We start from the raw sequence: 23,858 nt of genomic DNA, 5'->3' as shown, positions 1-23,858 counted from the left end.
AGCAAGGTTACCTCCTCTTTCTCTGCTTTGGCCCACCCGTGAGAAAGACAGAGACATAATGGCTTGCAAACAAGCAAAGTGGCAGTTGGTCAAGGCCACACCCCCACCCTCCACCTTACCCCCCCTCTCTCCTCCTCAATAGCTACAGACACAGAAATGGCACATACTAAGGAAAGCTCATTGTGGGACTGGCTCTAGTGGCTGAAATTCTGCACCAAGGCTGAAAGAGACTTCAGATACAGTATTAGGGGACCACTAAGGTCTATATAAAAGCATCCAAAAAGCAGCATGTCATGGGACCTTTAATACCTATTCCATAAATATGCAGAACCAGTTGTGTGTCAATGCAGTGGCACAGTTTGTGTTTATGTTTTGTTTCCAGTAATATACAGTACAAGACTTTTTACATTTTCACACATGCATGTTGCACATACAGTAGGGCAATCCATGGGAATGAATTCATAATATTTTTTTCTCTACTTATGTGGTACACCAACTGTAGACATGATGCAGGAAATTCTATTGCCACATTTCCACTGCATGGTACAGCACAGCTCTACTTTGGTTTTTCATTAGCACGAGTTGTGGAAAGTAGCTGGTACTTTTTTGGTACCACTACAGTCGGGGTTCCAAGCGAGCTGAGCCGATACTGGAAGGTACACATTCAGTGTTTCTGGTTGAAGGTGGTTGAGTTTAGCATTAAGAGAGCTTTCTTTTTCCACTATGGTATGCATGATCAGTTAACACATGAGATATATATCTGCCATTTATACTGTTAAGTGCAAGCTCAAAACTTATAATTGTGGTTGGACATCGAACCCAAAGTACACAAGAATCCAGTGTAAAAAGTATCTGTACTGTACCAGTGTGTGTAATACATAACAGTAAATGCACTATTTCTACTCCACATGTCTCTTTGCCACTGAAGGATGATGAGATAAACCACCAGAGCCAGATGGTGGAGAAACTGAAGGAGCAGATGCTCAACCAGGAGGAGGTAAAAGACTTTGGTTTTACATCCTTTTCATCAGTTTGCTTAAATGTGTAACGGTAGGCTGCATGTAGCAATCAATACCACACTTTGAATAGAACTCAGCCGCGTGAGGTTTATATCCCTTGAGATGGATGAGATTATTTTTTCCAGGTACAAGAAAGCACTTAAAGAACATAAAGCATTATTGTTTAATCGTAAGTGTACCTGCATGTTAATGGCAGTTTAGAATAGAATAGATTTCAGTGACTGCTCAGACACAAATTATTGGAGGGAATGATCAATACAAAGATTGATGTGTGAGAAGGGAAAGTCCATTGTTGCCTATTTTTTTCAGCATGGCTAACATTGTAGCTGATAAGCAAACAAACAAATGCCCTTTGTTGATCTGATGTGTGATTTAAAATGCTGTGGTTGAGCCACCTCCACCATTTTTTGTGAATTTGGAGACCTTTTATGTAGTAGAATCTACAGTTAACACCAATCTACAGTTAACAGGTTTGTCTGCCTGTATATGCTACTATTGTAGGAAGAACAGCAATTAAAAGACTCCATTAAAAAGCAATTACAAACAGTATTTACAGCATGTATTCATAACAGTGGTTAAACCAGTGGGCTAAACAGCTTGAACCAGGCGTTTGGCATGTAAAATACTCCACATTTGCAAAATTAGGTCATTCATATCCCAAAATGGGCCTGCTGTGGGTTGAGCTGACATGATGGTAACCAGCCAACCTTAGCTTTGTGTACATTAACATTATTTTACTTCAATTTTGCCAAACAGATGCTGTATGTTTTAGTGCAAACAAGCAGGCACCCTGGGTAGAGCAACATCTACGTTTAATGACATCCATTCAGTAAAATGACCCACAGTGGGCTGCAACAGTGCACATGCAAGCAAACACCATGGTGGCAAAATAATGAAAGCTCTTACAGCTTCAAGTGATATTCTAAGATAAATATTTAGTATTTCATCTGATAAATTGCATCATATTGTGTACCAGGGTTTATGCGCGTGCTTATCTGTTATTACCAAGAGAACAAGATAAACACCACAATTATGTTTTAATAAAACCCAGCAGCTCTGGCTTGTGAATAATGAAGACACTGCTGTACACAATGCTCCTATGAAGTTACATTTCGCTGTTCCCTTTTTAAATCAAATATTTCTGTATTTACAGTTTATATTAAGTTAAATCTCTGTGTCCCTCAGCTTCTAGCATCATCCAGGGGTGACAGCGAGAAGGTGCAGTCAGAGCTCGGCAGGCTGCAGACAGAGAATGAATGTGCTAAAGCCGAGGTGAAGGAGGTCCTCCAGGCCCTGGAGGAGCTCGCGGTCAACTACGACCAGAAGAGCCTGGAGGTCGAGGAGAAGAGCGTGCAGAACAAGCTGTTGGCTGAAGAGCTTGCAAAAAAAATGGTGGGTTTTTGATTTCTGGAGGCTCAGTTTCATCCATTTATAGGTGAAAAAAACATTGCCGCTGAAAATGATCGAACAAGAAAAAGAGAAAATATGATGAAGAGAAAAAGGGGCAGCGACAGAGAAGGATTAGCTGATAAAGGCATGGACATGTCTGCCTGTGCTATATAGTAAGAAAGCACTTTTGGAAAAAAGAGATAAAAGGAGCATTTATGTATAAAATAATCAATCCATTTAAGTCCCTGTCTTTCAAGAATATGTAGCACTACTGGTTAAAATGCAATTAGAGAGTGCAATTAGAGAGCAGTGTGAAAGGAAAGATAAGAGAGAATTCTGATAAATTGTGCAGCAAGCAGCCATGAACAGGGTATTTTTTATTTTATTAATCACTCCGGACATTAATAAACAACTTGACATAAGTCTACAACAAAAGCTATGAATTATTAATTTCCTGAGACGTGGTTGTTATGCACTATGACTACAGATAAACTTAAAAACTGTAAAGTAATCTCATAAATTTACTTCAGACAACATTCAATGTTGACAAAGAATACATTGCAGTTAATTAAATCAGGCATAGTTTCTCAGCAAAATCCTGTAAAATGTAATTATTAATGGTATTCTACTTTTATTAAGACAATCCTTTCATTCACTGTGTATAGCACCAGGCATATAGTCATGTTGGCTTTAAGGCTTTGAAAAGTCTTAAAAATTGCATTTTCAATTAGTGGTCTGAAGATGTTTTATTTCTGAAGTAATGAGAGCTTGAATGCCTTGAAAACATTTTCCTATTATAGCTTCTTAGTATGAGTGTTGAGGTCCTACATGAACATTATATCTACCAAAGTTTGAACAGTTTTGTTTTCCTGTGTGCTCTTCTTACTGGTTTGTCGGGGAGTTCTGTCTCATTTATGAAAGTGTATTTTTTACTGTTAAACTTTTTGGTTACACTTTACTTGAAGTTTTCTACATAAGAGTGACATATGTCATAAACGTTTATGACATAACGCTTCTTTTAGTAAGTGTCATTCGATTTTGTCATGACAAGTTATGGTTATGGTTATGGTTAGGTTAGGGTTCATGTTTCATGACTGTGTCATGTCACTCTTATGTAGAAAACTTCAAGTAAAGTGTTACCAACTTTTTTAAACTTTAATTGTTGCTTACTTAATCATGAGTATTAAGTGATATTGAGAAATAATTAAGCAGAGTTTTCGGGGACTGTAAAATGTGGGATTAGTTCATCAGAGAAGCATATTTTTGAAATAGTACAGCTCTACTTACAGTATGTTTTGATGAAGGTTTGTATGTGCACAGAGACAACAGTAAAAGAAAGACCCTTGGAAGAGCTGGTCAGTCGTTAATGAAGTTATTGTGACTGGCTCAGTGGACAGTGGACCATTATTCACCTTCCTAAAACAATTCAATATTTCATGCACCATTTTACAACCTGCCCCGTTGTCCTCTCCTCCCTCGCTGTCTCTCTAAGAATCTGTCCAGAAATTGATGAAAGGAGCTGACAATATAACTACTCACTGCACAGTTTAGTCTGCTTAAAGCCAGCTGGAACCTCTTTCTTTCCCCAGTCATCTCACTTAGTGCGCCTTCTCTGTGGACGTTTCAGTCTGTTCTGCCCTGACCTCTCACGTGGCACAACGTCCTCGGAGGGACTAACAGTCTGAGAAGATGTGAAACTGAATACAAAAAACCATACAGTGATTAAAAAAAAGAAACCCATTATTCCAGCCTCTCAGGGCCTTTTCCAGCTCCATCCCCCCTGACTCTTTAGTTCTAATTCGCCACTTTCTGCATCCCAGCTGTTACGCTAGTATGTGCAGTGTTGCGGTTTTATTAACATTTTCCATATCTACAGTAGAAACGGAACAGCATTGCCCTAGAAAAATGGTCCAATGGAGTACATTCATCACTGTCTTCAGCCCACCGTCTCTTCTCAGCTGTCTTCTTCCGCAGGAGGCCATGCCATTGCTCTCTGTCACTGCCATTCATCTGCTCTTTTAAACACCGTCTTTAATCCATCCGTCCGTTTAAGCCCCTTTCTATCATTATGATTAACTCCATTCATCTTTCAACAAACCATCTCTTCGATATGTCTTCATAAGTCTTTCTTCAACTAACTAAGCATTTTTCATTGATCTCTCTTCTCCATTATTTTACTTAGGCCTACTGGTTATTAATTTACTGCTTTTTATGCTAAGTCAATGTTTTGACATGGGAAGTGACCTGGAAAATGATCACGGGTACTTGAAGTTAATGAAGGAGATGAAGATGGAGAGTTTGATAAAGGAGTAAATGTTCCTGTATTTAAGAAGGTGGTTAATGGTGCTTTCACTTGACTGGTGATCCATGGCGGCAATAAACTCAAATGTGCCATTAAGAAAGAGCACAAGTCCATTATTTCTGTGAAAAAATAGATGATCCCCCTAGAATAATTTCTAATAATTTCTTCTAATTTTTGGGGGGAAATGTGGGGGTTTAGGCCACTTGAGGAGGAGGAGTTTTACATTACACCACCCTCTCAATCTTCTCTTCTTTAGTCATCTTTTTTTCCCCACTCCCCTATACTCCTCTCCTTTGTCATTTTCCTTTGTGTTCATTCTGTCGATTCCCTCCTCTCCTCCCACAGGCTCACCTCATGGGTTTAGAGGCGGAGCTGTCCCGTATCCAGGAAGTGAGCAGCCACCAAAGGAAACGCATCGCTGAGATTCTCAACGCCCTGATGAGGGACCTGAGTGAGTTCAGCACCATCGTTGGAAACGGGGACATCAAGCTGGTGAGTGGGATGCAAAATGCAGGCTTGGAGACATTGTCTTCACTTCCCAGAGATTTTTAAAGTGCTCATATTGTGCTTTTAGGCTTTTCCCCTTTCCTTTATTGTGTTATATATCTTTTTGTGCACATTATAGGTTTCCAAAGTGAAAAAGCCCAAAGTCTTTCCCAAAGGGACTTACCATCTTCCAGAGAAAACACTGTTCACAAACTGCTCCAAACAGCTCATTTGTAGTCCAGCCTTTACTTCCGTGACGAACATGCGTCACTTTGTAACACACGTTATAATGCTCGCCTAGGTGCTAGCATGGCACTCCCTCATACTCTGCAGCTGACAAGCTAGCAGTACTTACTGAGCATGTGCGACTCCCAACAAAATGGAACAGAAGTGAGATGTCTCACTCTGTAGCTAAAACGGAGAGCTCAACACACAGGGTGAAAAGAGGAGCTGCAGCAATGTGCAGTACAACAAATATACGTATGGTGTTTTCTGAAAATTAAACCACATAAACCTATTCTGGTACAACCTCTAAATACAATTATGAACCTGAAAATGAGCGTAATATGAGCACTTTAAAACGAAACAGATAGTGTCTCTGACAAACGATGAGACATTTAATAACAAGCGATGAGACATTTAATAACAAGCGCATGCAATGACATTTTTGATATTTCTCAGTGTTTCAATGTGTCCGTCGCATTCTTGTGAATGCGATATTTTAGGACCCCCTGGAGGGAATTAGGGTCTACTTGCAGTCAAGGATGAACTGATTATATTTTGGTGGTTAAAAGTCAAAGCTCAAGGTCTGTGACCTTATAAAATGCATTTTTGGCCATGACTCAATAATTCCCACGCCAATTATGACTACATGTATTATATGAGTCTGGACACACATGGATGTTATCTGCATCCTGACTGGTTGATTTTTTTTATTTTTATTTATTGTTTTATTCTTTCTTGTGTGTAGAAAACCTGTGGAGATACAGGCAGAAACCCAGACAATTTCAAATTGTGTAAAAAAAAAAAAAATCTTATTTAATGTGTCCCACAACAGGGATTCCCAAATAAGGTTACTTGTACCCCAGAGTGTGGTGGGACAAATTGAGCTCATCGTGGGTGTACATAAAAAAAGGAAACCACTGTTTTGCAACATGTATAGTACCACTCACATGCCAAATTGTGACACAACTGAATATCATAACTAATTCTGAAAATAACAACATATGGATATAGACATGTAGCCTGTAAATATAGGAGAAAAAAGCCAAGCAAAAACAGATGAGGATTAAAATGTTCACACTGTGTACAGTGTGGAAGAAAAAGTTCTCTCAGGTCCAATTCAGTGGCTGGTTCAGATGAGTTTTAGTCACTGTGCAGTGGAGAAAGATGCTCACAAGAAGCTCACAAGCAGCTGAAGGATAAGGATTCTCTCTGACCAGAATGAGTTTCTAGCCAGGCTTTTATACAAGGTTACAGGAAAAAAACAGAATGAACAGAAGCTGAGAAGACATCCAACTCACAAGTCTGTCTGAGTAGATTTGCACAGACTCAATACTGTCTGCTTCAACTGATCAAAAGTGCTTTGGTTAGTATAGGTGTGAGTTTCTGGTCTCACTCACAGTGATCAAGCAAATGCTTTGTTTTAACACTAAACTAAAGCAAAGGCAGACATATGTAATTAAATCAGGAGACACTAAAATTGTTGATCAGGTAAACAACAGGAAAGAGGAGATCAGGATAAAATGAGACTAAAACTGTTAGGTAATTAATTTTCTTCTACAACAGCAATGTCAAATATATACAGTATGCATTTTGTGTCTGATTGTTCAAAAGCCTTAGTAAAACTTTATCACACATGCACTGAGTGAAATATTAAAACCCAAGACAGAGTGGAAAATTCAAAATGTCTCGTGCATAATTTTATAAATTCTTCTCTCTAATACAACCTGACATGTTTGACATTGTGGGAATTCATGAATGTTGATGAGCATGTCTTTGTGGCTGTGTGTGACCCAGCTGAAGGGCCACACATTATACAACATAGTCAGTATATGTATACCCTGAGGATAGGTACTCTAATAGACAAATCCGCTGACCTATCTTGGCTGTAATATTTAGATAGATTTTGATATGTGGATGTATAGTCTATCCTCCACAGTTCATTTCAGAGCATCTGAGCACAGCATCTGCTAAATGATACTTCTTACCTAATGGATGTGCCTACAAAATGGCAGAAAGTGTTTCTAAGATGCCTCCCTCCCTCTTTAACTTCCCAGCTGTCTTTAAATCTTCCCCACTCAATCTTTACCAAACGTCTCCACTACTCATTTAACAGTCTCTCCTCCTCTCTTCCTCATTTGTCTCCAGCCCATGGAGATCACTAGTGCGATCGAGGAGGAGTTCACAGTGGCCCGGCTCTACATCAGTAAGATAAAGTCAGAGGTGAAGTCGATGGTGAAGCGCTGCCGCCACTTGGAGAACCTTCAGATGGATTGTCACCGCAAGATGGAGGAAACGGGCAGAGAGCTGTCCTCATGTCACCTCCTAATTTCACAGGTGAGGGACTAATAGAGGAATTAGCAACATCTGAAAACATCCTGTGTCGGAAAAAAGTTAGTACATCTGTCAATCCAGCAGGGACCTTTGGTGTTGATGTGGAAAACGTAGGAGAATCTACACTGAAACCTCCCAGTGCAAAATTTTAATCATCACCACAAATGAGTGATTGACGTTTCAAGTGCACTCGTCTTCATCAAACTAATTAACATCACAAATACTAACGTGGGCCTTTGTTTGATATTAATTACTCTGATGAAGAGCAGTGTGCTCGAAACGTCACTCAGCTGTTTGTGGCAACAACACATCAGAAGCTTTAATTGTGCAAACTGTCCTGATTCTTTCAAAGGATTGCATGTTTTGTATTTTTTGTTGATGTGGTTGACTGAAGCCATCATGCTGTGAGTTTTGCTATTGGTGTTTAAATTAATTTCCCTAATGAATTTTGAAACATCATAAATATTCAATGTAGATCATATCCATTTCACAGTGAGTAAAAAGTATGTTTTATCCCTGGTGTAGAGTGTTGTCTTGGGTCGAAGTCCTATGCTCATCAGTATACTTTCTGCATCTGAGACCCTGTGTTCTGACTTTCAGCACGAGGCAAAGATCCGCTCTCTGACGGACTACATGCATAATGTGGAGCTGAAGAGGAGGAAGCTGGAGGACAGCTATGACTCTCTGAGCGAGGAGATGGCCAAACTCCAAGCTCAAGGTAAACTAATGTAATGTATCAATATAGTAAATTAAATCCACCATAATTGAAGTACAACAGTGGCTTCTTCAATGTAGTCACCCAGCTAACAAACAAGACGTACGTCTACATGCATTCTTGGCTTTACTTTAGCACAGCGGTGCTTTGAGCTAAATGGAGGATCGATATTGAATAAACACGGTCAGTGCAGCACATATAAAATGTACAGGTTCTGTATTTGTAAAAAAATGTCTTTGCTCCAGGCTCAGGTCTAAATATTTTACCTACGTGATCGAAATAACAAACCAGGAACAGTGAAAGTGTTTAATATGTATTCAGACTCTTAGGAAAGTAGGGAAATATCAATGTGGTCAGACAAGCAAAACAACCGATTTATAGTTGCTAAATCACACAAAATACAAAGCTCCAAGAGCAAATCCATTCAAAACAGTCAGCAAAATAGATCTATGCGCAATAAATCCAAACATACTGCAATAGAGAGCACACGTTTTTAAGATGACATTGTGCTTAAGGAAATGAAGTGATAAATGATGATCTGAGACTTTCTTACTCACTGCACAGTGAAGGAAAATATGTAGATTGAGCTACATTGTAAATCTTAAGCTAAATTGCTGACGTTAGAAGCCAAAGTCGAATATAAAGTTAATGTTCTGACACAGCGAAACATAACCATGTCTGGACAAAGTAAAACAAGAAAAGTGCCACGCAACTGGAACTGGGAGGAAGTGCCACTTAAAACAATTTTATTGGCTTCAATTGAGAGTTTTAGTCTGTGCCAGAGGTCTTTTTGTCCTGTCAAGAATAAGAAAAACCAGGGTAAACACTGACCAACAGCTTAGGCTCCCAAAGATATTTACAGCACCAGCACATATAGATTAATGGTACATTTGAAATTTGTGCGAGGTCCATCTAACTGCAGAAACTCCCAGGACACAATTCTCAAGTCACTCTTCCTGAGGAGTTCCCACAGAACTGCATTAAATAACCGAAGGATTTTAGGGCAGGGAAATCAATTTTGGACTTACTCCACACCTGAGCCAAGCGGTCCCCGAGTCATTACAGAAGTAAATAAATACAAAGTGCTGCAGGTCGTGTTGATCACACAGCCTGCTGCGAGGTAGAGAGCTCGATTATTTCATCATCAGACACCAGGAACAGCAGTGAGTTAATAACAGATCAGATCAGCCTGATATAATAACTGTCATTTTCAATAATAGATATTATTACACCTGAGGCATGATTTAGATCACACTGACCTCGCTGTCAACATGAAGCGATGGTACTGCTGTACTGTCAAAGTCATGTCACTGTCACTTCTTTCGTCTACATCAGTATCTTTCACTGCCTGCTTTTCTCTTCCACTTGTTTTTTCTTTCTCTGTCTCTTTTGGTTTCTCTCACTGCCATTCTCTTAAATTTGTGTGTTTGTTTCAGAGAGCATGTCACAGGTGACCAGCGGGGAGAATCTATCGTCTGTCCAGGATTCCTGTTATATAAAGGTAACCATGACTACAGCGAGTTTCTCACACAGCCTTAGCACTCAGCTAACTGCAGGTGTGTGAGTGTGTGTGTGTGTGTGTGTGTGTGTGTGTGTGTGTGTGTGTGTGTGTGTGTGTGTGTGTGTGTGTGTGTGTGTGTGTGTGTGTGTGTGCATTCATGTGTCAGCAGCATACCGTGTCTGTGCTTGTACATCAGATCATGAGTCTGGTCATGAGGGCTGCAACTAACAGTTATTTACCATTATAGATGAATCTGTCAACTTGTTTTAAAAGATTGTTTGAGATTTTGGGAAATATGCTTATTTGCTTATTTTCCTGATGGTTAGATGAGAAGATCCATGCCAATCACACATCTGTATGATAAATATGAAGCTGGAGTCAGCAGCCAGTTAGCTTAGCTTAGCATAAAGACTGGAAACCGTTAGCCTGGTTCAGTCCGAGGTAACAAAATTGTAACATAAAATTTGCTATTTAACAGGGAGGTTTATGTGTCTAACTGTTTATTGGTCGGGACGCATTACTTCCTGGAGTCTTGTTTGCTCGCTGCCTCGCAACTTTGTCCCAATTTGTTACACTTTCCCCATTTCCAGTGTTTATGCTAAGTATCAATTTTGTCATCTAACTTTTGGCAAGAAAGAAATACGTGTATTTCCCATAATGTTGAACTATTCCTTCAATGTCATAGGAATTTCAAAAAATATGCCCATCACAGTTTGCCAGAGCCTAATGCTAGATCTTGAAATACCTTATGTCAAGGCAACAGTCCAAAATCCAAAAATATTTCATTTACAGTCACAATCAAATTTTCTGTTGGTTGATTTATCTATTAACTGACAAATCGTTTCAGCCCGGATTAACCTTTTTGGGGGCCCAAGGTCAAACATTTGCTATTGGGCCTCTGTTACCTCCAAGCTCCTGGTGTACACAGTGCACTAAAGCCAGCAGCTTTATTGTATTTTGCAAAGAAACACACCAGTATACTGGAATACTACCAGGCTTCTGGTTTTCTGTATGTCAGTTAGTTTGTAGTAACTTGATGAAAGACAACTTTATTTAGGAAAATTTACCATGTGCACAGTATACTCTGAAATAATAATAAGTTGATACACGACAAGGCCCCTTTTCAGATAAGGGAGTGCAGGATCCAGTTCATGTTGTACTTTAGTGGTGCAAATTCTGAATGTCTCCTCCTGAATTTTCCCCTCTGGGGATCAATAAAGGTAAGTCTCATCTTTAGTCCCAAACAATATCAAAATACAACATAAAAAAAACTAAAAGCAACTGACAAAGCTTAGGCTTTTGAGGCCAGTGGAGGCCTGGGGCCCCGGGGCAGTTGCTCGCTTTGCCCAGCTGGTAATCCAGCCTGTAAGTAAATATGCGACACCTGTATGGTTGGCAGTATTTGTTTTGTGCTGTATTTGTGCACATGTTCATGAGGTTTGTTTTTGCATGTCAGTGTGTTTGACACATACCAGTTTCAATATCCTTGTCTCACTTCATACTCAGTGGCAGCGTATGACACAACCTGCTCTGCGTGTGTGTGTTTAATGCCCATGTGGCCTTCTATGTCCACATGTGCACTGGTGTGTGTAATTCTATTCTCTCGTTATTTAATCATTTAGTTTTCCTTTTGTTTCCACCCCTCAGGACGCTCTCCTCTCTCTCTCTCTCTCTCTCTCTCTCTCTCTCTCTTATTATACTGTATGTATGTCTCTCACCCCCTCTTGTTGCCCATACCTCAGAGGGCTTTGGAGCAGCAGATGGAGTCACACCGTGAGTCGCACAGCAAACAGCTTGGATGCCTGCGAGACGAGATGAATGAGAAGCAGAAGATCATCGATGACTTAACCGAGTCAGTGCTTATTTATAATTCTTAACCTTCTCCGATATACTGAATCAGGCTTTCTAAATCAAGAGTCCACTTAGGACTTTAGAACTTAACTTAACTTGTACATGAATAAAAGATCAATCAATCAAGGACAGAAAAATGTCATGGAGAAGGCATATTTACTTCTGTCTTTGAGACTGGACTGTGTGGCACTATACAATGCAGGTCGTACATGGTTCCAGAAGCAGACAGCTTACCCACTCTTTCAACCGTCTGTGGGCTCAAATCTGTAATTCAATTCTATCCTCATAAGCAGTGTGCAAATGCTAAAATTGGGGATACATCGTCTCAGTAGTTGAGTTCTCAAAAAAGTCTTAAGCCTGGATCTAGCTGCATAAGGGGCTGAATTCAATATGTGTGGGTGGCTGATATGTTGAGGAAACTGCAGCGTGGGAGGACTTCAGAGCCAAGTTGCTGCTGAACCCCACTGTAAGGAGCCACTGGGCATGTTTGAAAACATGCCCTTTCAGGTTCCTCATTATGAAGACGTTCTGTACCAGAGATGACCGTCTAGGAGCAGATTGCAGGGCAGACCCTCTTAAGGAACTAAAGTACATTTCCCAGCAGGCCTGGGCAGTGTCTGCTAACACCCAAGGAGCAGCTGCAGAGATTTTCTGAATGAAAACACATTTGGGGCTGCTCTGCTTGTGCTGCTGGCATGACGTGATTTGGATAAGCAGCCTGAAAAATGGATTGATGGAGGGATGTCAGTGGGGTAGAAAGCTAATAGGAGCAGTTTAGCCCTTCAGATCCTTGAAGCAGAGCAGGAAAAGTGGGTATATACAATAAATGGTCTTACCAGATTTAATGATCAGAACAGGAGAACAAACTAGAAAATGGTTTAAATTGATGGGACACTCAGTGGCATGTACAGATGTGCAGTTTTTTGCCAAATGAAATGCCACTTTTGTTTTAAAAACAGGATATATCTGTACCTTAATGTAAATTAAATTACCCACTCAGCCCAAATGTCTGTCTTGCTATACAGCTCAGATGTGACTTTAAGGAAAAAATATATCCTTACCCTGCATACAAAAATGGTACCGCTCCTCAGACTCAGAAAAGACAATTTATTTTTCTCATGTGACAGTGAGGTGGCTGTCAGGCTAAAATCACAATACAAGTAATCATCCTATTAAATAGCATTCCTCTACCAGGTAAAAACCCCCACTAATAAACCTCTCTGATGTCTGATGCAAAATAGCTAAGACAGTAGTAGTACAATTCTAAAATGGGCATTAAGTTAATAGAAGTTAAATAAAAAAGGGAAGGTTTTAAGGACATGAGAATTCATTAAGTCACATTCCAAATGTGATTTTGTGGAGCTGACCTATATTTCCAGATTGCATTCATTATATTACAGATTCACATTTTTAGTATTTCACCAACATGCTAAATTCTTAGACTTCCTTTAGGAGAGAGAAACAAGTTATGTTCTATTAAAACATTTTGAACCTATCCATTGAATCCCTGAGTGAGCCATTATTCACCATTTTCAGTTGTAACCAGAAGCAGCAGCTGGAGTTGGAGCAACTGCACTGTGACTTTGAACGTCTCAGGAGCCAAGAGCATCACAAGAGCCGGCAGCTGGAGGAACTGACGTGAGTCTCTGCTTTACTGTCCTGGCCAGCTTTCAAACACTTTTCAAACCATATGGAGGCCCGGGGGCGAGCTGCCTCTTTGGATTCACGTCTTCCATTTCTCTCTGTCATTTCTCTTCCCTTTGTCTATTTGTTTTCCTCTCGCTCTGCAGCTCTTTCATCTTATTTACAGTATACAGTACAGGCCAAAAGTTTGGACACACCTTCTCATTCAATGTGTTTCTTTATTTTCATGACTATTTACATTGTAGATTCTCACTGAAGGCATCAAAACTATGAATGAACACATATGGAATTATGTACTTCACAAAAAAGTGTGAAATAACTGAAAACATGTCTTATATTTTAGATTCCTCAAAGTAGCCACCCTTTGCTTTTTTGATAGCGCTGCAAACCCTTGGTGTTCTCTCAATGAGCTTCATGAGGTAGTCACCTGAAATGGTTTTCACTTCACAGGTGTGCTTTGTCAGGGTTAATTAGTGGAATTTTTACTACTTTGAAGAATCTAAAATAAAACATGTTTTCAGTTATTTCACACTTTTTTGTTAAGTACATAATTCCATATGTGTTCATTCATAGTTTTGATGCCTTCAGTGAGAATCTACAATGTAAATAGTCATGAAAATAAAAAGGATGAATGAGAAGGTGTGTCCAAACTTTTGGCCTGTACTGTATGTCATACAGTTTGTGGCTAAAATTAACCCTTTTACTCTCTCTTTGCCTCTTTCTCTCTTTGTTTTTTTTTTCTGTGTAACTTTTTGCATCTCCATTATGGAGTTTTGCAATAAGGAAGCAGCTGTCTGCTAATAGGCCCTCTTTCTGCACTGACCTTAGCAGCGTATTGCATCAGATTGCAGATGAGAAACATCCCGCGTTGGGGCAGCCGGTCTATGCTTGCCTTTGTTCTTTATTCATGAATTATTCTGTCAAGAACATGGTACTCATTTGAGGTAAAAATCTGTCTGACTATCTACCTGTGTATCTATAGATTTCTCCATGAGCGGCATGAACAGTCAAAGCGGGACCTCAAAGGGCTGGAGGAGACTGTTGTAAGTCATTATTTGCTGTCACGATTCACTTGGCTCCCTCAGAGGCTACTGATCCACTAAATGCTCTCTAACTGCTTTAACGGCACTATTTCCCCTCTCCCTTCATACTGAAGGCTCGTGAGCTCTACACCCTGCACAACCTCCGCAAGCTTTTTGTTCAAGACCTCACATCTCGAGTTAGAAAGGTAAGCAAGACACAACTCAACTACACACAACATGCTTAACAATATTACACTTAAAGGTCCCATGGCATGAAAATTTCACTTTATGAGGTTTTTTAACATTAATATGCGTTCCCCCAGCCTGCCTATGGTCCCCCAGTGGCTAGAAATGGTGATAGGTGTAAACCGAGCCCTGGGTATCCTGCTCTGCCTTTGAGAAAATGAAAGCTCAGATGAGCTGTTTTGGAATCTGCTTGTTATGAGGTCATAACAAGCAAGGTTACCTCCCCTTTCTCTGCTTTGCCCGCCCAGAGAATTTGGCCAACCCATGAGAGAGAGACATCATGGCTTTCAAACGAGAAAAGTGGCAGTTGGTCAAGGCCACACCCCCACCATCCACCTTGCCACTCCCACTCTCCTCCTCAATAGCTTCAGACACAGAAATGGCACATACTAAGGAAAGCTCATTGTAGGACTGGCTCTAGTGGCTGTAGTTCTGCACCAAAGCTGAATTTCGGGAAAGAGACTTCAGATACAGTATTAGGGGACCACTAAGGTCTATATAAAAGCATCCAAAGAGCACCATGTCATGGGACCTTTAAAATCTTTATTTCCTCACATATAATCATGTGGCTCTACCTAGACTGTATGCAAATTACAGTTTTGAAACTGCAGTATTTACGATGATAGATAAAGTAAAAGATCTCCATTGTTTCTGTCAACAGAGTGCACAGATGGAGGCTGATGATAGTGGGGGATATATGACCCAGAAACAGAAGATTTCCTTTCTTGAAAACAACCTGGACCAGCTTACAAAAGTTCACAAACAGGTAACAATGAGCAGCAGTTAAAAACTATAAATTATGGTAAAGGAGACAGAAAATAGCATTTTACCCATCCACCATTTCTTTAAAAATTAGGACAAATCATTTGGTTTCCCTTGGCCTGGAAGTCTGATTATCACTGTGCTGTAGCACAGCAAAACCTCTTAGCATAAACCTCTTTGTTGGATAGAATATGTAAGGAGGACAAAAAGAGCGAGTCAAATTAAAATACATAGCAGTGTGCACTGCTGTCATTGTTTTCCTATGGGCAAAAGTAACGCTAGTATCATCAATCATCTTACTACTGCAACTTCACATGACAGTCTCCTTGAAAACAGAGCAGCAGGAGGTGTTACACCACGCTGTTTTCAGGAAAAGGAAGGCACACAGCATAAAATAGTTACTCAGATTTGATTAACACAAATTAATTTGTAATGCAGGTGCATACAAATATGCTCAGTCTTTCCCTGTTTTGCTAGATGATGCGCAAAAACTTTCAAAAGCAACCTCATGCTCAATGATTAGCCAACACACACACACACTTCACACCTTTCTTTTAATATTCCTAAATGGACTACAGAAGTAGACTAAGTGTTGATGTGCTAAACGTTGTACTGACTGGCACATATACTCATGCAGGCAGATTGGTGTGAGCTGCACTGCAGCAGTGTCAGGCAGAAAACCAATCCTAAAGTGACTGCTGGGAAACTCCATCCCATCCACCACCTGCTGATACTGTGGGAATGGAAGATGAAAGTCATGGTCATAAATCAGCAAGCTCCCAGTGGAAAGTGATAAGACTCCCAAAGACAGACAGTGGACAGTGCACTGGGGCTATGTATTAGGTTCTCTGCCCTTGTACAGATGTAGTAATGTCTGCCTGTCTTTCACACACCTCCTGTGTAAGTCCTGCCTCTAGGTTTTTGTTTTCTTTCTTTAAAATGACTCACCACCAAACAATAAAACCTCAGGTGGGTCTATTGAATTCCTGAATCCTTTGCCTGCTCGCTAAACCCTCAGTATCTCTGCAGAATGGGGATTAGTTTGGATGATTACATAGCAGCAGATTCTCTGTGTTTAACTAGTGTTAACTCAAAGTAGCTAGCTGGCCGTTTGGTGCAAAGTGTGTTTACCGTATTTTTCAGGTGAGCTAGCCTTCAATTTGAGGTAGCTGTTAAGCATGTTTCCTCAACATAAAAGTCAATGCCTGGGCTTACTGTGTGTGTGTGTGTGTGTGTGTGTGTGTGTGTGTGTGTGTGTGTGTGTGTGTGTGTGTGTGTGTGTGTGTGTGTGTGTGTGTGTGTGTGTGTGTGTGTGTGAGACAGCTGGTACGTGACAATGCAGATCTTCGCTGTGAGCTTCCAAAACTGGAGAAACGTCTTCGGTCTACAGCTGAGCGAGTTAAGGCGCTGGAGGGTGCGCTGAAGGAGGCGAAGGAAGGAGCCATGAAGGACCGCCACCGCTACCAGCAGGAGGTGGAGCGTATCAAAGATGTGATGAGGGCTCGCAATCCCTTCCGCCGGCCCCATGCTGCACAGATAGGTAACACATGTGGCTGCATGTGTCATTTCAGTAGAAGCTATGTAATCAGATAAAATGGCCTTCTAATCTTTAGGTAGGCAGTGATCCATTGCATCCATCCATTAATATTTGATCTGCGGGTATTAGCATGATAACATGCAATGTTCCAGTGTTACAATTACCTTCCTGTTTAGGACATTAATAGCTTCCTTATAATTCTCACAACTGCATTTTGTTGTCTCAGTACTTGTCTGTGGAATGACAATGAAGCTGAATCTAATCTAATTCTGTCTGAAATCAAATCACACACACAACTGCTTTTATTGTCTACAAGCCCTTCAATTTCAGTTTATATACATGTAAAGTTTATACGAGTATGTTTTTTTTTATTTCTTCTCAAAACAATAAGTTCAATCACCACAGTAGTTTATACTGTGTAGCACAACACCTGCAAATAGCCCCAACTCGTATGTTGAAATTAAGTGAATTCAACCAGTGCATTTCAATGCGTCCTCATTGCTAAAACAAAGGCAGCATATGTCTAAGTATATGTCAATATGAGTCCAGTGAAATTATGTTGCACACGTAAACACACTTCACTATCTGGCCACACTAATAATCTGCTTCATATCTTATATATATATATATATATATATATATATATATATATATATATATATATATATATATATATATATATATATATATATATATATATATATATAGATGGATAATGGTGTGATGTGGCTGGAATATTTTGCATGTAAGAATTTACACAATGAGATCTTCTGAGATAAATACAATGTATTAGAAGAGCAGTGTACTCCATTTTAAGACTTCATCTCTGTGTCTATTGAAGATAATTGCACTGATGGGTTGGAATTCTGTGAAAGAAATGAAAGTGCCTATGCTGCTGTGTGAAAATGAGCTATTGATTTGAGAGTGTTTTTAGAATAATGATTTTCATTAGAGGATCATACTAAAGCAACTGAGAATAGCTGTGATATTGTGGTGTATATTAAAATCCAACTGAAATCACATTTCGTCATCCCTTGTCAATGTGTTTTTTAGGGTATTGTTGAGAGTTTTTTCATTATTAAATTTAAAAGAAGAAAAAAAGTCTTTGAGGAAATAGTAATTTCCTTCAGCTGGCTGGAGGAAAGTGTCAGTGTCTGTGTGTGATTGACAGCAGCTGGCAGGCTGCGTAGTTAATAAGAGACAAAGTGCTGTAGCCTACATGTCATGGGCAGAGAGCGTGTTGTTAGTGGTGCAGGACAAGACCTAATGTGGGGCTCTTGTGTTGTGTAGTAGGCAGATAGAATAGTGACGTTACTGCGTACTTGTGTAAGATTTGATTGGCTGTATGGAAACAAGGTCTCTGTCTACGTAGAAAACTATCATGAAACTAAAGTTTGGACTTACATATATTCCAGTCACATTAAAATCTATTATTTTGTGCTACAGACAACAGTGTAGCCCTATCCCTTAAGGGCAGTATAAATATGATGTTTTTGTATTTTTATGGATAATAGATTAATTGATCAATTCTGTTTTATCCTTAACAGCCAAGCCTGTGCGTGCTGGCCACTACCCAGCATGCTCTCCCACCAATCCCTTCTTCATCCGAGGCTACAGTGATCACCCCATTGCCTTCTACAAAGCTGATTTCCACAACAGCAACAACCAACACTCTGCTGCTCCTGCTGTTCCTGCAACACCAGAGGGTGAGCCCAGGTTACCCGAGACCAACTCCAAACAGAACAGCCCCACCAAACACCTCAACTCCGAAAACAATGAATCACACGACAACAACGCTCAGGACAACATGTGAGTAAATCTACAATCAATAACATCATGGCTAACAAACTGCCAGTGCTTATGACACCACACATAATAGCCTACTAAACTCAAGATCCACTTACTAGCTTTTTCAGGGAGCTTTCAATGGCAGTACAGTTGTCATGAAAACAATCTGTTGATGAAGACTGTGAAATGCAGTTAAATGCTCCAGAACCTGAGAATGCGTTGTCCAGAAACAGCTAGAAAGTGGATCTGGAGTCAAGATTATTTTGTCAAACTACTTTTGCTAAGATCAACAATAAATATTCACGCTCAGAGAAAAGTAATTTTTTTTTAACAACAATTGTACAGCATCTATCAAATAATCTGTGCCTTGACACTACTTTTAAAAAGCTTAAACAGTCCAGCATTCTACAGTGTAGTGTAGATGTATGCGTAGCACACGCATTTTGCTTTTATCTTTTTTGACATTGATTTATTTTATTTAGTTTTTTATTTAACCTTTATTTAACCAGGTAGGCCATTGAGAACAGGTTCTCATTTGCAACGGTGACCTGGCCAAGAAAAGCGTAGACGTTCAAGACAACAAATAGTTTCACATTCAATACAGTACAAGAATACAGAATACAATATGCTACATAAACTACAGAATAAGTGGGCATTACAAATGCTGGCACGTAGTGAGGTGTAAGTAAGTTGATGGATATGCAATATACATGAACAAAGAGTCTATGTCACTGCTGAGATGGTGTAAAGAGTCGATGGTGTAAAGAGTCAACTAAACAGTTAGTCTAGTGGTCTAGTTAGTGAAGTAGATCAGTTATAACACAATGTATATGAATAGACAGTCTAGATAAATGCTGAAGTGTAGTGAAGAGTCAATATACAGTTAGTGCAAGTTGCGGTCTATTAAATGATGTAGATTAGTAATAACACAGTAAGCAATAATCAGTCTATATAAATGCTGAATGTAGAGAAGAGACAATATACAGTTAGTGCAAATGGTGGTCTAGGTAGTGATGTAGATCAGTAATTATACAATATGCAAGAATAGACAGTCTGTATAAATGCTGAGATGTAGTAAAGAGTCAGAGTACAGTTAGTGCAAAGTGTGGTCTAGGTAGTAATCAAGATCAGTATACTTGACCTAACAGTATACAGTAGGTGTGGGCTTTTGGAGTGACCAAGGAAATGTAACTGCTTGAGCGAAGGCTGCGGGTGGGTAAAGCTATAGTGACCAGTGAGCGTAGGTACAGCGGGGCTTTGCCTAGCACGGACTTGTAAATTAGTTGGTACCAGTGGGTTAGGCGTTGAGTGTGTAACGAGGGCCAGCCAATTAAAGCATAGAGTTTGCAGTGGTGGGTGTTATAATGGGCTCTGGTCACAAAACGTATGGCACTGTGATAGAGAACATCCAATGTTTTTAGGAAACAGTTTGAGGCGGTTCTGTAAATAACATCACTGAAATTGAGAATTGGTAAGCTTGTCATTTTCACCAAAGTGAGTTTGGCAGCGTGAGTGAGGGGCCGGATGTGTACAGGATGGTGTCATCTACATAGAGGTGGATTTGTGAGGGCCCTGCAGCAAGAGCTACATCATTGATGTAAAGGGAGAAAAGTGTCGGCCCGAGAATCGAACCTTGTGGCACCCCCATGAAGACAGCCTTAGGTCCAGACAACAGGCCCTCAGATTTAACGCACTGGACCCTATCAGAAAAGTGGTTACTGAACCACACGAGGCAGTCATGGGAAAACCCAAGATTGTTGAGTCTGTCGATGAGAATATGATGGTTAACACAGTCAAATGCCTTGGACAGATCAATGTAAACGGCTGCACAGTAATGCTTTTTGTCGATGGTGACTGTGATGTTGTTTATGACCTTGAGGGGGGCTGTGGTGCAGTCGTGACCAGCACAGAAGCCAGATTGTATAGCGGAAAGGACATGGTGGCATTCGAGATGGTTGGTGATCTGTTTATTGACTAAGCTTTCGAAGACTTTCGAGAGACAGGGCAAGATAGATATGGGTCTAGAGCAGTTTGGGTCGAGGGTGTCTCCCCCTTTGAAGAGAGGGACGACTGCTGCGGATTACCAATCTCCAGGAATTTTAGTGACTGAGTGAGCACTTTTTTTATAACTTTTTTTTTTTTTTTACTTAAAGACCATATCGATCTAGAGATCAAGATTTTGAAACACAAATCCCACAGGTACGTTTGCATAAACATCTCTTTCCTCTTGTTTGTAGCCTTCTAGCTGAACCACCGAGCCAAGGAGACAAGAACACTGCAGAGATGCTTGATTCAGAAAATGGTGAGCCCTGTTCAGATGACGCCTGCTAAGATAATTTGAAATATTATAATCAAGATCAGTGGGGGTAAATTCCCTTCTTATTATGACCTCTTATTTTTTAGTGGTTGCCATTATACTATCATACCAGCTGTTATGTTTGAATGTTGTTTTATATAGTCTTACAGAATGGTGGCTGTAAAAAAGGTTTACAGTGATTGCCCTACTGCTATAATAAGAATTTTTCAGAATCTTCATTTAATGGGCTCGTAGTCAGCAGTCTTAACTGTTATTTACAGCCATTGGTGAGTGTGGAGAAGGGTTTCATATAGGTCATCGGCCTTTTGATAAAACTTCTATAAATTTATGGAATATAGCCTCATCTTAAAAATTCACTAAGGAAATTCGCTGCTGCTACTTGAGGCTTTTCTGCACCTTCATGTTTGTGTGTCTGCTCTCATCAGCAGCAGACTGGAGGAGATAGATTAGGCTTGCAGTGTCATTACTCAGCCAGACAGATAGCCGGCCAGACAGGCGTAGTGCCCACCTCAGCCTCTGACCCAGTGATGACAGTTGTAGACTTGTGTAACAACACCACACCTCTTCGATTCTCCAGGCATATCAATAAAAGTCAGAAACTGGGTCACAGAGCCAGCATATCAATCTGTTGCGACAGTACCTGCCTTTTATTAAATAGCAGATATCAGTGATGTTTTCCAGAGAACCCCTTAAAAAATGTAATCATGCTGGCTTTAGTTTTTGCTTCTCATGATCCTGTTTCAAAGGGTTTTTAACTCTGCCAACAAGAACATACTGAGAAAAACACTGATACAGTATTTGTCTCTTTTTGGCACAAAAATACTCACGCTTAATACAAGCAGCTGTTCAGATGCTATGAGTCATTTCAAGATATTTGTAAATAGTTGGACTGTTAAGGATATTATTACTGTGAAACCTTTTATTTATTTATTTTGTTATTCAGTTTTATTTCATTTTCAATATTTTATTTAGTATTTTCCCCCAAAATATACATATGGCATTTTTGGAATGAAGGTGCTTGTGCCCTGTAATATATTCTGAAGTCAAACTCGAAGGTAAATTTACTTCTGATCCATTAATAGTAATTTTAACTCTGGGATATAATTCTACTCAGTGTCATGAATTTAAATAAGAGCTTATGGGAAAGTGTGAAATGCAAAACCAAATATCTCTGCAAGGCCTGGACCCCAAATGTCTTACTTTTTTATGTACTTTGAGTCTGTTGAGGTGGAGCCTTGACAGCTCCTGTAAGGGTAAGATTTTTGCCAAACCTTTTTTCAAAGAGATTAAACTGAGCAGCTTTATAATCCAGTCAAGCATGAGGTTTGTTGATAATAGCCAAGTTATCAAACTGAAGCACACAAATTAAGTAAACTTAACAATGAATAAATGCACATTCCTAATATCTGGAGATTGACAAACGGCTGAAGCATCTTGATACATCTGGTCAATATGTTGTGCCACATAAAAAGCCATGTAAATATTTTGTGAGATTAATCCCTGTCAGGGTGGTTCAGGGAAAGCAGAGACCTCTAAGGATTGTAGTTTGACAGTAGCTGCTAGGAGTAGGAGGACATTTGACATCGCACTTGTCATTAAAAAACCTGGAATATTCATGCAGATAATCCACAGAATGTAATGATCCAGGAACTATAAATAGAGCCATCATAAAGGTCCAGTTTTTGTTATATGGTACTGTTGGTCGAACTGTGAGGACAGTTGTTATGGGCCTTGTGCTTTTATGCAACAACGTTTTTCTGGGTGGGAGAGTTATGTTATTATTAGCTGTGGTGGTAGTATAATGACTGTCCTAATCAGAAACACGACAGAATTGGTTGTTTGTTCAAACAGTGTAAAATGAATCATGTTTACATTTTTCTGACAAGCAAGCTCCGGCAGTCGTGCAAATAAAAACCTCTCTAGAATAACAACAGCATTGGTCATTTGTTCAAATGTGAATGTGCCTATGTTTAGTAGCATAAATTCACTGAGAGAGCTCTTCAGAAGGTGGTGGTGGATTGTTGGTTACAAAGGGTACGAAGACTCCAACAAACAGTCAACGTTGGTTTCTTGAAACCATCACCACCATCCTTTTCTAAACTTAAAAAAAAAAGATTTTACTTGTTTTTACTTTATTTTACTTGTACAAATGTAACTGTATGATTTAATGGCCATGACCACCATCTGTCTCTCACCTTAACCACATAGTTTCAGTTGCTTGTAAAATGTGCTGCTGCTGTGTCTTCTCAGAGCTGAGTGGGTCACAAGATCAGTAAAATGCAGATCATGGGTCTTTTTTTTAAATGACTCAGTCCTTATTCACAAATGCCTATTTAGATATTTGTGAATGAGGACTTGTTGATTGAGAACTAAGACGTTATGCAGGTGCTTGTTCCAAAGCCATCTTTCACCAATGGCTTTGGGCCGTTTCAATTAAACCCAAATGTGTCTGTGACCCACTTCTTCTCTAATTTACACACCACCACAACCCTCTCACCGTGCACCTGCCTGCCTCCTTATGCACCTCTTTCTGTCCGCAGGAAACACCACAGATATCAATGACAACAGGTAAGACTGCTGCACCCTCTTTGATTACTGCAAAACACCCGCTGCTATTGGTTGTCCTCTTACTGCAGGCTTCCGTGTTGTCAATGTCAGGCAGAAACCTCTCATATGTAACTTTTGTAGGATTTTGTAGTAACTGATTAACTTGAGGGTTTATT

At 39.9% G+C, this 23,858-nt stretch overlaps 1 protein-coding gene across 4 annotated transcripts in view; it reads left to right on the top strand.

Annotated features, from left to right (window-relative positions):
* kif5ab (kinesin family member 5A, b) overlaps positions 1 to 23,858 on the top strand; it is a 68,127-nt gene that overhangs the window by 38,406 nt on the left and 5,863 nt on the right. For 3 of the 4 annotated variants that reach the window (XM_039798854.1, XM_039798853.1, XM_039798851.1), the window contains exons 13-27: positions 929 to 997; positions 2,205 to 2,411; positions 5,056 to 5,202; positions 7,567 to 7,755; positions 8,353 to 8,470; positions 9,904 to 9,968; positions 11,711 to 11,820; positions 13,356 to 13,457; positions 14,446 to 14,506; positions 14,620 to 14,691; positions 15,393 to 15,497; positions 16,817 to 17,033; positions 18,578 to 18,839; positions 21,056 to 21,120; positions 23,676 to 23,703. In XM_039798854.1, the coding sequence (XP_039654788.1) occupies positions 929 to 997; positions 2,205 to 2,411; positions 5,056 to 5,202; positions 7,567 to 7,755; positions 8,353 to 8,470; positions 9,904 to 9,968; positions 11,711 to 11,820; positions 13,356 to 13,457; positions 14,446 to 14,506; positions 14,620 to 14,691; positions 15,393 to 15,497; positions 16,817 to 17,033; positions 18,578 to 18,839; positions 21,056 to 21,120; positions 23,676 to 23,703 (1,817 nt within the window). The remainder of the gene's footprint in view (positions 1 to 928; positions 998 to 2,204; positions 2,412 to 5,055; positions 5,203 to 7,566; positions 7,756 to 8,352; positions 8,471 to 9,903; positions 9,969 to 11,710; positions 11,821 to 13,355; positions 13,458 to 14,445; positions 14,507 to 14,619; positions 14,692 to 15,392; positions 15,498 to 16,816; positions 17,034 to 18,577; positions 18,840 to 21,055; positions 21,121 to 23,675; positions 23,704 to 23,858) is intronic. The other variant, XM_039798852.1, reaches the window with a different exon arrangement.

Source organism: Perca fluviatilis, chromosome 4, assembly GCF_010015445.1.
Source record: "Perca fluviatilis chromosome 4, GENO_Pfluv_1.0, whole genome shotgun sequence".
Classification (NCBI taxonomy): domain Eukaryota; kingdom Metazoa; phylum Chordata; class Actinopteri; order Perciformes; family Percidae; genus Perca; species Perca fluviatilis.
Note: the sequence above shows the minus strand (reverse complement) of the source record. Positions and strands in the feature narration are given on the sequence as shown.